General features: G+C 46.2%; 1 protein-coding gene across 1 annotated transcript; it reads right to left on the minus strand.

Annotated features, from left to right (window-relative positions):
- Nucleotides 1-1,742: 1,742 nt before the first annotated feature.
- Nucleotides 1,743-12,687, minus strand: RHOV (ras homolog family member V). The gene is made up of 3 exons (XM_075613436.1): nt 12,186-12,687; nt 6,369-6,427; nt 1,743-3,954 (listed from the first exon to the last, which is right to left on the minus strand). Exons 1-3 carry the CDS (start codon nt 12,409-12,411, stop codon nt 3,514-3,516), a joined length of 726 nt encoding a protein of 241 aa, XP_075469551.1. The 5' UTR covers nt 12,412-12,687; the 3' UTR covers nt 1,743-3,513.
- Between the last annotated feature and the right edge of the window lie 1,430 nt (nt 12,688-14,117).

Here is a 14,117-nt window from a genome sequence, read left to right on the forward strand (position 1 = left end):
GCCAATAACAATGCAAAGAAAGGCCACCACAATATCATTAATTCAGCTGGAAAGATCAGGATTGTTAGGGCCGTTCTATACAGTTTGCGGCCGTGCGTGCGCATGTGCGAACGCGCGTGCCGCATGCTTTTCGTGTGTATGCTGTAAGTGAAGTGTGTGTGTGTAGAGATTGTGAATTATGTATGAAATAATATTTTTTAAATAAAAAAAGTTTATTTAACTTTGACACATACATAAACATACATACACACATAACAGCGCAAAATCATTCATTTTTTCATGTTCTCCCTCGTCGGTCCGCTCCAAGCCCCCTGCCGTGTGCGTGCGCGGCGCCATTATAGAAAGGCTGACTAATGTCAGCCAACTAAAATTCCGCACGTGCGCCCGGCACTATAGAACGGGCCTTAGGACCTTGGTCACATGAACTTACCTCCCTTTGCAGAAGAATTAGTTGGACGCTTCAGGAAGCAGATTCATTTGGTCAGCTCCCGATTCATTACATTTCATTGTTCTCATTTTAAGGCTCAAGTTGAAAAGTTTCAAGCAGAGCCTTCAAACTGAGCCCGTGCTCTGCTTGTCCTCATTCATAGGACTTTCTTATATAAGGGCTGGCAGTGTAAGCAGTGCTATATGCACAATGAGCCCCTGTCCCAAACAGCTTGCAATCCAATATATGCTGCTGGCGGCACAGGGGAGATAACCAGACTTCTCCACGGTCATGAGGAGGGTCACACTGGAATTCAAACCAGGGTTTCCCACTTCAGAGTGGGAAAAGCCATCCATCTGCACACTCTGTCACTATGTACAAAGTGGGGTTTGATTGTAACCAGTATACAGAGATACAGCCGTCAAGTGACAGATCGGTGACTGTAGAATTCTTCAGATATAGCTTGCAGCATTCTGCATGTTACATTGTATCACACAGAGGAATATGCCTTATACCTAAACGTGATACCACCTGCCTTCTCCATCTCCCCTGCATGGTTTCTGTGCTCACCCAGTTCTGCCAATGCGTCACGTCACAACGCGTCACACACATGTGGAGCAAGCGTCTGCGATAGTGTTCACTGAACATTGACCCTTTTGGGAGCTGAAGGTTTAGAGGGTAAATTCTATACATTCCCAAGCGGCCGTTTTGGGAAGTAGCCAAAAACAACCTGAACGGCTTCTTGGGTGGATATAAAATGACCCCCTAAATGCTGCCAATCTCCAAATATTCCTTACCAGAAACACGTACAGATGTTACTTCCATCTTCCCGGCTTCACTAGCATGTCACTCGCACACGTCAGCTGTATGGTTTGGGAAGTGTAGGGATATCTGGGTACAGTACCATGACAGGGTAACAGGCTCAACATGTTCAAAAGATTGAACTAAAAACCCCAAACCGAACAGATTTGCCCCTTTAACATATAGAGTAGGACAAACCCAGGATAAGTTGTGTAGAATTAGAATACCCACCTGGAGTATCTGCCTCTGTCACAGGTCCCTATTCTTCCTGCTTCGTTCACCCCATACAGTCATTACGCTACAGACAAGGATTGTGGGTAGTGACCGGCAAATGAGCACCCGGTTGGAAGCTTTTCGCTTCCTTTCCACTTTGTAGCATGGATTCCCTAAAGCGTCTGCCTGCTGCATTACACAACATGTACAGCTCGGACAGACGCTAAAGTGCAGGCGCAGGAGGGGGAAGAGGCAAAGATAAGGTTATAGCATTCATACTGATCTATTCTTAATAATTAATCTACAACACAACTTGCAGTTTTACTCATAGAAAAAGAATATTTTATTTACAAATGTATACAGACACTATATATATATATATAAACGTTTCACTGGCACGTATATATATATATATATATATTTTACAGGAACGAGTTTAGGAAATGGCTGCTAAGTCTCGGATGTATTTCAATGTTTATCTTACCAGGTGTGTTTACCAAGCTTTCTCTAGCAAGGGCAGGTGAACAAAAACCTTTAAATCCCTCCAGCTCTGGAAGTAAATATTGCCACTCGGAGTGGATGCCAGAGGCCATTTGAGAATCGGCCCATAATGGAACCAGAAGAGTGAGTTTGATTGTTTAATAAGGACAAGGGATCTAACGCATCGGTCAGGGAGCAGCCCATGACAGTATCCTTTTTTAACCCCTCGTTGCTGTCGAAGTCAGCTTTGTAGGCGCATGTCGTGTATGACTCGCGTGAAAAGCTCCTTTCTCTGAACTTGCCAGAGGTTGTGACCAGTTTTAATGTACCAACAAGAGTTCTGCATACATAGAATTATAAATGTACTTGTCAGAACTCGCAGGTCTCTTCTACACCAGGGGTGGCCAACTCCAGTCCTCAAGAACCACCAACAGGTCAGGTTTTAAGGCTATCCCTGCTTCAGCACAGGTGGCTCAGACTGAGCCACCTGTGCTGACGCAGGGAGAACCTTAAAACCTGACCTGTTGGTGGCTCTTGAAGACTGGAGTTGGCCACCCTTGGTGTACAGCATCTGTTTACCTACTCTCATGTTGGTCCATTGAAAGGCATCACAACCTGCAACGTATCTCCAGTCATTTCTCAGGATCCCATCTTTTGCTTCCTTTAAAACCCCTCCTTTGCCGCATTCCCTTATCAATGTCTCGCTACCTTTCTGCACGTGACTTTCCTTCTCTTCCTTGACCCCCCTTCCCATCATTCTCCTTCACTTCCCACTCCCGCGTTTCCTTTAAGGTCCCCTACACCCCTCCGTCTCTCCATGACGTCCTGTAACCCTCAATAATCCCATTCCCAAGCTTTCTAGAGGATTGTGAAATGCTGGGATGTTCTGATCCAAAACACGCCTTCACTGTGCCGGGCTCTTACACAAGAGCCAACACGTCAAATCCAGTTCCCTTTATCCTTGGGCTGTTACTGGAAAAGAAGAGGTTTATAATTGCCAAACTACTGGTGCAATGCATGTGAAAGTTTATAAAACGTGTCTGACCCAAATATCAAAGCCAGACACCAACAAGCAACCAGTTCCTCATTTGATCCATCCAGGCTCTAGAGGGCGTCACAATTCATTTTGAGTAATGCCTCAATCGCTGAAGGGGTTAGATTATCGTGTAACCGGTTATTTCAGAGGTTGAAACTCATTTCCTGTTAACCAAGACGTTCAGCTCCACCCAGTATGTTTTACATACATATCCGGGTGGCAAATGCATAGTGCAGAAGGCCAGAGGCTTTCCTTTCCCTGATCACCCAACCCCTTCACTGTCACAGGGGCCTGCAATGCATTACCGAACCATGCGCTGCAGGCTGCACAAGTAACACAGGGGTTAATACCCTGCCTTCAACCAGAACATCACGTCACCTTGGGACAACAGCTCCGGTGTCGGAGCTGCCCAACCAGTTCCATGTTTGTGGTCATCAAACCTACACACACGGTGTAAAGTGTCTTATGGGAGTAGAAACGTCCCTCGCCATCTCCGCAGTCCTAACTCAGCATGGCGCTCCCAGTTTACCAGTACGGGGCCATTGAGAAAATTGGCTCAGACAAAGCAGAAGTATTTCTTCCACCGGCACTTGGAAAGTCTTTTGATACCCTTTGTGGTCAGTTTTTTTTCCAGCCGCGCTTTGTGTTTGATGGCGCTGAGTATGGCCGTGTCAAACACCTCTTTGAGGTTCTTCTGGGTCAATGCAGAACACTCTATGTAAGTCTGAGCTCGGATCTTCTGTGCCACTCCCTGGGCTTGAGACTCCGTTACGGGTCTCACCTGGCAGCGGCTAAGGTTGATCAACACATTCACATCGTCTCTGAGGTCTGTCTGAGTCCCCACCAACACTACGGGCGTCTGCGGGCAGTGGGTGCGAATCTCGGGGATCCATTTCTCAATAACATTCTGGAAGGAGCTGGGGTTCACCACGCTGAAACACACCAGGAACACGTCCGTCTCCGGGTAACAGAGCGAGCGGAGGTGGTCAAAGTCTTCCTGCGAAAAAAGGAAGAGACAGTGAAGCTCACAACGGGTTTGTCCATTGTTAAATCTACCAGTAAAGTGTCGCTCCTGAGACTTTTCCCCTTTTATTCTGGGTTTAAGCTAATCATGCAGCCATCGCTAAATAAAGGGAATTAATAATTACCAGGTACATCTAGAATAAAAAGGGGGCCTGAGGAAAATAGAAACCAACTTATAAGTTAAAAATCAAACTTTCACTGCAGCGTCTGATCTTAATGTAATAAGTAAAATTCATGCAACCCCCCCCCCTTTGACATAAGCCCATATTTTATCTATGTTTGTAATAAGAACAGACGTCTGTAACATTTAAAAAGTGGCGTCATCTTAAACGCCAAGACAATTTCACAAAAACATTTAGGTAATGACTGTATATAAAGCTGGGGGTTTTCTAAAGCTGAACTGCGCTGTCCTAGAGAGATCCCTCCCCCCCCCCCAACTCCCGACAGGATTAACCGGTTTAATTACCAGTGTTTCCGGAGGGGATTTAAATATCCGACCAATGGAAAGCGGCAAATGATGTTGCTTCCGATTGGTCTGCAGGGCTCGAAAACTACACCTGTAACTATTGAGTGGGGTTTGGGGGGTACCCCCAGGAGCTACAAAGAACTCTGTTTCGCTCAAGAGAACCCCCAGTTCCCATACTATATGCAGTAAATAAATATGCCACGTCTTCTCCCATTATCTCTTCGCATACAATGCTTCCACTGCAGCCAAGGATTCTGGGTAATGACATGCAAATGAGCAGTGTCACTCTTTACTTCTTATCCATTTTAATATGGACTTCTATTTATTTATAAAATATTTTACCAGGAAGTAATACATTGAGAGTTACCTCTCGTTTTCAAGTATGTCCTGGGCACAGAGTAAAACAAAAAGCTTACACCTGCCGCATTACACAGCCTGTATACAGAATATATTAAAAAATAATAATAATAATAATAATATATATCTAAAGCTCATCAAGACCTCAGTGAATCTGGGTCAACGCGTTTCATGGTCCCCTGCCAATCTGGCACGATGGATGCACTGGGATAAGGAACACATTTGCATTTAGCTCCTGTGATCTTTCCGGCACAATGTACAGGTTGTGATGTGCTAGGGCAGGGGGGCTCAAGTCCAGTCCTCAACATGACCTGTTGGGGGGGCTTTGCACGATGTCCCTGCTTCAGCACAGGTAGCGCAATCAGCCCCTGCTTCAGCATAGGTCGCTCAGAGACTCAGGTCTTCGATTGAGTCACCTGTGCTGAAGCTGGGATATCCTGAAACCTGACCTGTTTGGGGGTGGGGGTGGGAGAGCAGGGGTTGAGCACCCCTGTGCTAGCGAGCACTGCTTGCTATTATCAAACCCCGAGCGTCCGGCAGAATTACTAGCACTATATATATATATATATATATATATATATATTATATAGGGTCTGTATTTATTAGCTGGAATGCAGTTAGGTGATCCAATAAAAACTAGTCATACTCAAATTCTACAAGGGGGCATAAAAAGATCCAACGCGGGGAACATTAGAGGCAATTCCTGGCCACTTTAAAGTGGTTTTACTGCAATGATTTGACACCTTTCATTCTGTGTGTTTCCTTTAAAAGCACTTAAGGTTGAGCGGTTAAGTATGCGACACCTAGGAGACTTACAGCTGCAATAACTGGGCCCTCTTGGTAACCTTAACGCAGGAAGATTGGGAGGGGAGGGGGGGGGGGGGGTCAGCAGGTAGGAAGCAGCAATAAAGGAAACATTGAGGATTAAAATACTGCCAAACTAGGGTTTTAGGATCTCCATTCTAGGGTCCTAGCACACAGGTGTAAATGGCACAGGGTGAACATGCCCCTTCACCCCACTCCTCTATTAAACAAATCTATTAATTGGTTTTCCGCAGAGCAATAAAAGCACCACTTTTTGGAAAAGTTTAATAGTCGCCGGGGTATTGGGCTGGGCAGCTTCCTCCATCCTGATTGGCTGCTGCGTAATGTAGCCAATCAAGAGGAGGTGTCAGGAGCCTGAGGGTGGGGCAAAGGAGAGGAAGAAACAGCATGGAGCGGTGAGATGTGTGTTTGTGTCAAGCGCATTTCACCTTTCACCATTGTGTCCAGTATTTTTGAAGAAGCCGCCTGGCGACCCTATTCTCACGTCTTTTGGTAAGAAGACTGCCCGTCCTCAAAAGCCCCGGGGAAAGGGTTCGCGTTCTTCTCGCTTGTTTGCAGAGTAATTAAGTAGTTACCGGTCCGACATCATTTAAACTGGAATTGTTGAATTCCCCCTCCCGCACTGCGGGGCTCTGCCTGTTAAGTATTACGCCGTGCCCCATCCACAACAGCAGCAACGCCACTGTGTGTGTTTACAAGCGGTTCTGACCACTGATCTTTAACAAGCGGCTTGCACGTACCTGTCCTGCTGTGTCACACAGTTGGATTCGCACAGGGGCCCCGTCCACCAGCACCTGAACTGAAATAAACAGACATACAATAAACGTTAGTATATTTATTTTACCCAAACCCCCCCGGCACTTTCAGCATCACAGAAATGGAGATACGGGAACACATCTGCATTTCCTTTTGGAGACGGAACTGCACTCCAGGCCCAACAGGCCTTGAAAGGGTTAAATGCGAATAAATTCAAAAAAATCTAAAGATTTTTTGTTTAGATGTTAAACAAAAACTTAAATCCGTTTTTTTTGTTACTTCCCCCCCCTCTCTGGGAAGTCAAATGTTGACTATAACAGCTGCTTTTCTGTGTTCTGATGGTTTGGAGTCAGTATCTCAGGCTACCTTCGTTTAACCCTCTCTCTGCCAGAGCGGTACATCACACAGCTGAGATTACTCAGCAGTCAAACCAACATCATTGTCAGTCTGTGTGGAAGCTCAATAAGGCAGGGGGCTCAACACCAGTCCTCAAGGGCCACCAACAGGTCTGGTTTTCAGAATATCCCATCTTCAGCATAGGTGGCTCAATCACTCCCTGCTTCAGCACAGGTGGCTCAATCAGAGGCTCGGTCTTCGACAGCCACCTGTGCTGCAGCTAGGATATCCTGAAAACCTGACCTGTTGGGGAAGGGTGGAGGGGCTCTCGAGGACTGGAGTTGAGCACTCCTGGGATAAGGTTTGATAGAGCTTGTGACGGCTAAGTGGCCATTTTATGAACCCGGCCTGAGGGATAGCAAGGGGATGAGTAAACGCCCGACCACCTTCATTCTTCCCAGCGGTTGTTAATATGGCTGCTAATGACCTGAAGGCATCTGGTGACTTAATGTGCAAGATATACACAGGCGAGTTTGTGGGAGGCCATTAAAAACCAAAGGTGCCAATTGAGTCCCCATTACGTACGTGATGGATAATGTAATTATGTTTGTACAGTACAATGACACAGTAGGAAACTGAATGCAAGATGTTTAGTATAAACGTGATGTGGTTTATTTAACCATTATACAGACTGATTGGAAATAAACGCAGCTGGTTTTTCCCCGAGTGACACCGGGATAAACCCATTTCTGTCCCATGCACATGATGCATTTGTAACCCGTTTTAATCCCACTTCCTCCCCCTCGTTAATAAGGGCAACCTGATGGTTTAAATCTTCTGTATTAGGGCCCATATTCACTAAAGCAGGGGTGGTCGACTCCAGTCCTCAAGGGCCACGAACAGGTCTGGTTTTCATGCTATCCCTGCTTCAGCACAGGTGGCTCAGTCATTTTGACTGACCTGAACTCCCCTTCCCTAAGGGGGGTCAGCCTCTTTTCTGTCGCTTGATTACAAAAATGTTAAATTGAATCTTTCTAAAGTCGACAATTACATTGAAAAGTGATTTTAAAGCAGTTTTCAGGCCCACTTCATAGGACAAGCTTCAGGTACCAAAGTTTATTGTGTTAGTAAGTGTGACCTGCCAAGAGGAAGAGGCCATTTTTCACCCATGAGTAATGTGTATATAATGCAGTGGTCCTCTTTAAACTTCTGTTTCTTAATCAAATCAGCTTTATTGGCATGACAGAAAAACAGGTCAGTATGCCAAAGCATGAATAACAGGGGGTAGGTATAATGGTTACACAGTACATGAATAACAGGGGGTAGGGTATAATGTGTACACAGTACATGAATAACAGGGGGAAGGGTAGAATGGTTACACAGTACATGAATAACAGGGGGTAGGGTATAATGGTTACACAGTACATAAATAACAGGGGGTAGGGTATAATGATTACACAGTACATGAATAACAGGGGGAAGGGTATAACGCTTACACAGTACATGAATAACAGGGGGTAGGGTATAATGATTACACAGTACATGAATAACAGGGGGTAGGGTATAATGGTTACACAGTACATAAATAACAGGGGGTAGGGTATAATGATTACACAGTACATGAATAACAGGGGGAAGGGTATAACGCTTACACAGTACATGAATAACAGGGGGTAGGGTATAATGATTACACAGTACATGAATAACAGGGGGTAGGGTATAATGATTACACAGTACATGAATAACGGGGTAGGGTATAATGGTTACACAGTACATGAATAACAGGGGGTAGGGTATATATAATGCTTACACGGTACATGAATAACAGGGGGTAGGGTATAATTCTTACACAGTACATGAATAACAGGGGTTAGGGTATAATGGTTACACAGTACATGAATAACAGGGGGTAGGGTATAACGCTTACACAGTACATGGGTAATGATTACACACAGGGATGTTCGCTTTAGTGGCGTCTCACAGCCTGTGACAGGTACTGATAAAGTGTGCAGCCAGTTCTGTGGTGGTTTCATCTTACCCTAGGGGATGGGCAACTCCAGTCCTCAAGGGCCACCAACAAGCCAGGTATTCGGCTTCTCTGCTTCACTGAAGTCACTGATTGAGCCACCTGTGCTGAAGCAGAGCTATCCTGAAAACCTGGCCCTTGAGGGCTGGAGTTACCCACCCTGCCCAAGGTGCTAATGAACCAGAAAGATTGCAGGGACCCCGGCATTGTCCCCACAACTGTGAGACCGCTTAACCTTCCCTCCCCACATGTTAGAGGGAGAATAGGTCGGAATGATAATACAACTAGAGAAGGTCAAAAGGAAGAAGCATTTAAATGGGCGGCACTTTCCTACGTGAAAAAAAGGGGGGGGTTATTTAAGGCCTGAATAGTCCATACACGTGAAACTGAGACCGAATCAACTGAGAAAATAAAGGCGAGACAGAATGAAAGTGACACCCCCCGCAGAGAGGGACAGAGAGGGGCGAGAGAGAAAACAGATACCTTCACAAATTCAAATTACCCTGAAAGTCAGACAATAAGTGGCGCATTATAATAAGAAAGGGAGACAATGCAAAGTGAATTAAACAGTATCCTCCTCAAAACCACATGGAAGGGATGCATTGTATTCTTAAACTAGCAGCTAAAAGTGTATTCTGGTTTTGAAGCAGTGTGTGAATGTTATTTATTTTTTAAATATCAAAAAGAGAAATGCATATGAAAGGGGAATTGTATTGAATTTTACAATCTATTTCTATTTTCAATCTTTAATGCATTATTATATTTTATATATTACACGCAGTCACAAGCGTCTGGGAGGTTAAAACGGAGCTCTCCCCAGAGCCCAGTACAGCCTAAGGCCACGCGTATAGTGCCCGCGTCGGGCGACGTCGCCCAAAAACATGCATTTCCGCCGCCGCGTGCGCTTATAGTGAGCGCCGCGGCGACAATGGGACGGAGCGACGTCGCGTCGCGAATTTTGGTAGCTGGCAATATTTGATTTTATAAGGGCTGGCGCCTCAAGTGACAGCCCCATAACCAATCAAATGCCAGTACGCCTGCTCCGCCGCGAAGCGAAATATAACGTTCGCTAGCGGCGACGTCACCCGTCGCGGGCACTATACGTGCGGCCTAAAGCAGGGGTGGCCAACTCCAGTCCTCAAGGGCCACAAGGAGGTAAAGTTTGCAGGATATCCCTGCTTCAGCACAGGTTGGCTCATTCAGTGGCGTCGACTGAGCCACATGTGCTGAAGCAGGGATATCCTGAAAACCTGACCTGTTCATGGCCCTTGACTGGAGTTGCCCACCCCTGCTCTATAGGGTGGCATTGTGTTCATTTATTTTAACCCCTTGGCTACCAGAGGGGCCTAAACAGGATTAATTGTGGGTGACGTATGGGACAACAGACCCAGTTTCTCATGGAAGAGACACTAAAACAAATATATATATTTTTGCAAGTATTTTTTTTATACTTTCTCCCTGATGAGCGTTCCCAGGCCCCATGCAAGTGAACAGAAGGCATAAAAAGGGGCAGTCAGGGTGTGATTTCAGATTTGAAAGTGCGCCGCCGTGTCAGTACTTAGAAGCTTGTTAACCGTCGGTTGCATTCAAATCATAACCTCCAGGGTGACGGGAGGAAAACCTGCTGAACTGGAACATCCCTTCCTGACCGATACTCGCAGTAAACGCGCAGCGAGCGTGGGAATTCTGTGCTCTGTGGCATCTGCAGTGTGCTGTGGGGCTCCCAGGCCGTGAAAGGGTTAAGGATCCCTTCCTGCAGCCAGTAGGCAAATAAGGGCAGGTAGCCATGCTGGTCCTTACTTCCATGTATTAACAAAGGAGGGAGGACGGGTATGATGCCTTTTATTGGACCAACAAGTAGTTGATATGTTACACGCTTTCCAACCGCTCGGGTCCTTCATCAGGTCCTACCCTGGGAGGTTGGAAAGCGTGTAACATATCATCTACTACTTGTTGGTCCAATACAGCAGTGGCCAACTCCAGTCTTCAAGAGCCAACAGGCCAGGTTTCCAGGATATCCCTGCTTCAGCACAAGTGGTGCAGTCTTTGACTGAGCCACCTGTGCTGAAGCAGGCATATCCTGAAAAGGTGACCTGTTGGTGGCCTTTGAGGATTGGAGTTGGCCACCCCTAGTGTAAACGCAGGAGGGTCCCAACGGAGTGAAGTAGCAGCTGCGTATGTCACCTCCTTAGGTGACAAGACAGCAGTGTGTAGTACACCCACCATTGTCCTGTGCAGGAAGGAAGAAGGGCATGTTTTCTTTTGAAAGCGTCACCCACCACAGAAACTCACACAGCCTGCGCTGTGCTCCGCAGGCCCTGCGCTGTGCTCCGCAGGCCCTGCGCTGGGCTCCGCAGACCCTGCGCTGGGCTCCGCAGACCCTGCGCTGGGCTCCGCAGACCCTGCGCTGGGCTCCGCAGACCCTGCGCTGGGCTCCGCAGACCCTGCGCGCACAGCCCCGTCCTCGCCCTGATTATCGGCGGGACGTCCTGACATTTACAGGGCAAATAAAGGGGCATATTTATCCCTCAATTGTAAAAAGGTCCCTGGGCAGCACACGGGGGCCAATTTCAGCCTACGCAATTGGGGGTTTGTTTTTGCACAAGCTCCCAAGAAAAGAAAAAACAAGCAGTCCTACATACTATAAATATATACAGGGAAGCCAGGCCCAAAGAGAGGGCTTCCTATTCTCTGCTGCACCTGCAGCTCCGCAGAGGGGAGAGGGCTGCTCCTGTATTACACAGGTGTGATATAGTAACGCAGCAAACTGCTTTGCAAGGACTCTCCTTTATAACCTCAAGGAGGAATACAGTCAGATTTGATTGTTTCTGCAACTATATATTACACACACCTTTAGATTGCCAACACAGACAGCACAAGGAGAGATTATACAGTTACACGTGTGAAACAGGAAGTTAAACAAAGGGAGTTGGGCAATTCCTGCCCCACTGAGCTTGCAATCTAAATGATTGTACACACACACCATAAAATAGCTCATTGATCAATTTAAAGCAATCACAATCTGCACTAACTAAACTCCTCCTGGAATAAATACAGATATTACTTATTTGAATTTATTATAGTACATCACTCATATATTCTCATTCTCTCTATAGGAATATTTGTATTTCTCGATTATCTTATCCATCATACACTATACTATCCCCATGTAGTTTGAGTGCAGACTACAGGGATCTTTGTGTGAGGACTTTACCCCACACACTTACCTGTGAACCCTTGAATTTATAATAATAATAATAATAATAATAAAAAATATTTTTTATGACCATGCTGTGCATAAAACAAACAGAATTACTACCTGCCCCTAAGAGTTTGCAATCTAATCTTTGGTGCCTGTGGCACATGTAGATACAACGAATTTATATCAGATTTAACTGAAACCAGGTTTTCCCACCAAGCCACAGATATAATTCCTTACCCGAGAAGGTGTCCAGCGCGGTTGGCTGGTATTCCGATGGGTACCCATTTATAGTGTAGCTGACCACAAGGCTGGTCTTGCCCACTGCCCCGTCACCGACCAGCACGCACTTGACGCCAAGTTCCTGGCTGTTGGGTCTGGAGGAGTTTCTTCTGCCCAGTGACTGGGTGATCTCTGGCCCAAGTCTCTTCCCTTCCGAACAGTCCAGCATCACTTGAGGTGGCATATCTTCTTCCTCAGCTCAGGGGGGAGAGCTGCTCCCCTCTCTCAAATCCTGACAGGTAAATCCAGTTTGCAAACCAAGAACCAAAGCGAATGGGTCCCAGCCACTTGTCTCATGGGCCGCTGACCCCCTAGTAGCACAGATGACCTTGATGTGAGGGCATTGTGTGTCTTGTGAGCATGTAGTATGTTCCACTGAAGGACTTCCCCAGTCAGCAGTGAGGACAGGTGTGTGTGTCTGTATCATACACTACTTTCTAAGTTCTCCAACTGCTTGGAAGCTGTGAGGCGGGTGCTATTTATACCTTCCCTCCCTCCCAGCCTGGTAATTAGATCCTATTACCCTCCTCAAAGGCTTTTTATCACAGTCAACACACTTACAACAACTCTTTCTGTTCCTTTTGTCTTTTAACCCACTCACTGCCAGCAGAGGTGTCAAGTCCCACTGATTTAGTTTTTTTTTTTTTTTTAATAGTATGATCAATGTTCTAGGACAGGGGTGGCCAACTCCAGTCCTCAAGAGCCACCAACAGATCAGGTTTACAGGTTTACAGGATATCCCTGCTTCAGCACAGGTGGCTCAGTCGGAGATTTGATCGGAGACTGAGCCACCTGTGCGGAAGCAGGGATATCCTGAAAACCTGACCTGTTGGTGGCCCTTGACCATTGTGGTCGAAGACGGAGTCACTGATTGAGCCACCTGTGCTGAAGCAGGGATATCCTGAAAACATGGCCTGTTGGTGGCCCTTGACCATTGTGGTCGAAGACGGAGTCACTGATTGAGCCACCTGTGCTGAAGCAGGGATATCCTACAAACCTGACATGCTGGTACCTCTGGAGGGCGGGAGTTGGCTACCCCATGGCTAGATAGACCTGTATTTTCCCATGAATCTCACGCACGTATATCCTTAACCCCTTCGCCAAATTGTAACCCAAAAACGTTAACCCTTTGAGTGCCAAAGGGAGCTGCCACACATTTACAAGATTTCCCTCCGTTTTTTTTGTTGTTTTTTTACCGGTGAGAAATCCACTCCGGGCCTATCACAGGAACCACGTAACTTTCATGGGGAAAAGAACCATTCTGATGCTTTTATTTACCACCATTGAAAAACAATGTCCACGATTATCAAGGGTCTTTTTTTTATTTTATCAAAGTCTCCCAAAAGCAGATAAATCTCACACACAAAAAAGCACCAGATATAGGAAAGAAAGGTTTCCCATTAAAAAGCACTAGAGATTTGGGTTACTTTGATCAATTTGATACTGTTTTTGCAGCTTGAAGACTATACCAATATCACAAAGATACGCCCTTTCCTCTGTTGCTCGACTGCTAAAACTCTGACTCAGGCCCTCATTCTCTCCCGTCTCGATTACTGTAACCTCCTGCTGTCCGGCCTTCCTGCCTCTCACCTGTCTCCCTACAATCTATCCTAAATGCTGCTGCCAGAATCACTCTACTCTTTCCTAAATCTGTCTCAGCATCTCCCCTCCTGAAATCCCTCTCCTGGCTTCCTATAAAATCCCGGATCACACACACTATTCTCCTCCTCACTTTTAAAGCTTTACACTGTTCTGCCCCTCCTTACATCTCAGCCATAATTTCTCGCTACATATCATCCAGACTCTTGCGTTCTGTTCAAGGATGTCTTCTCTCTACCCTCTTTGTATCTAAAGCCCTCTCCCGCCTTAAACCTTTATCACTGATTGCCC

The sequence above is a fragment of the Ascaphus truei genome, chromosome 9, assembly GCF_040206685.1.
Source record: "Ascaphus truei isolate aAscTru1 chromosome 9, aAscTru1.hap1, whole genome shotgun sequence".
In the NCBI taxonomy this organism is placed as follows: domain Eukaryota; kingdom Metazoa; phylum Chordata; class Amphibia; order Anura; family Ascaphidae; genus Ascaphus; species Ascaphus truei.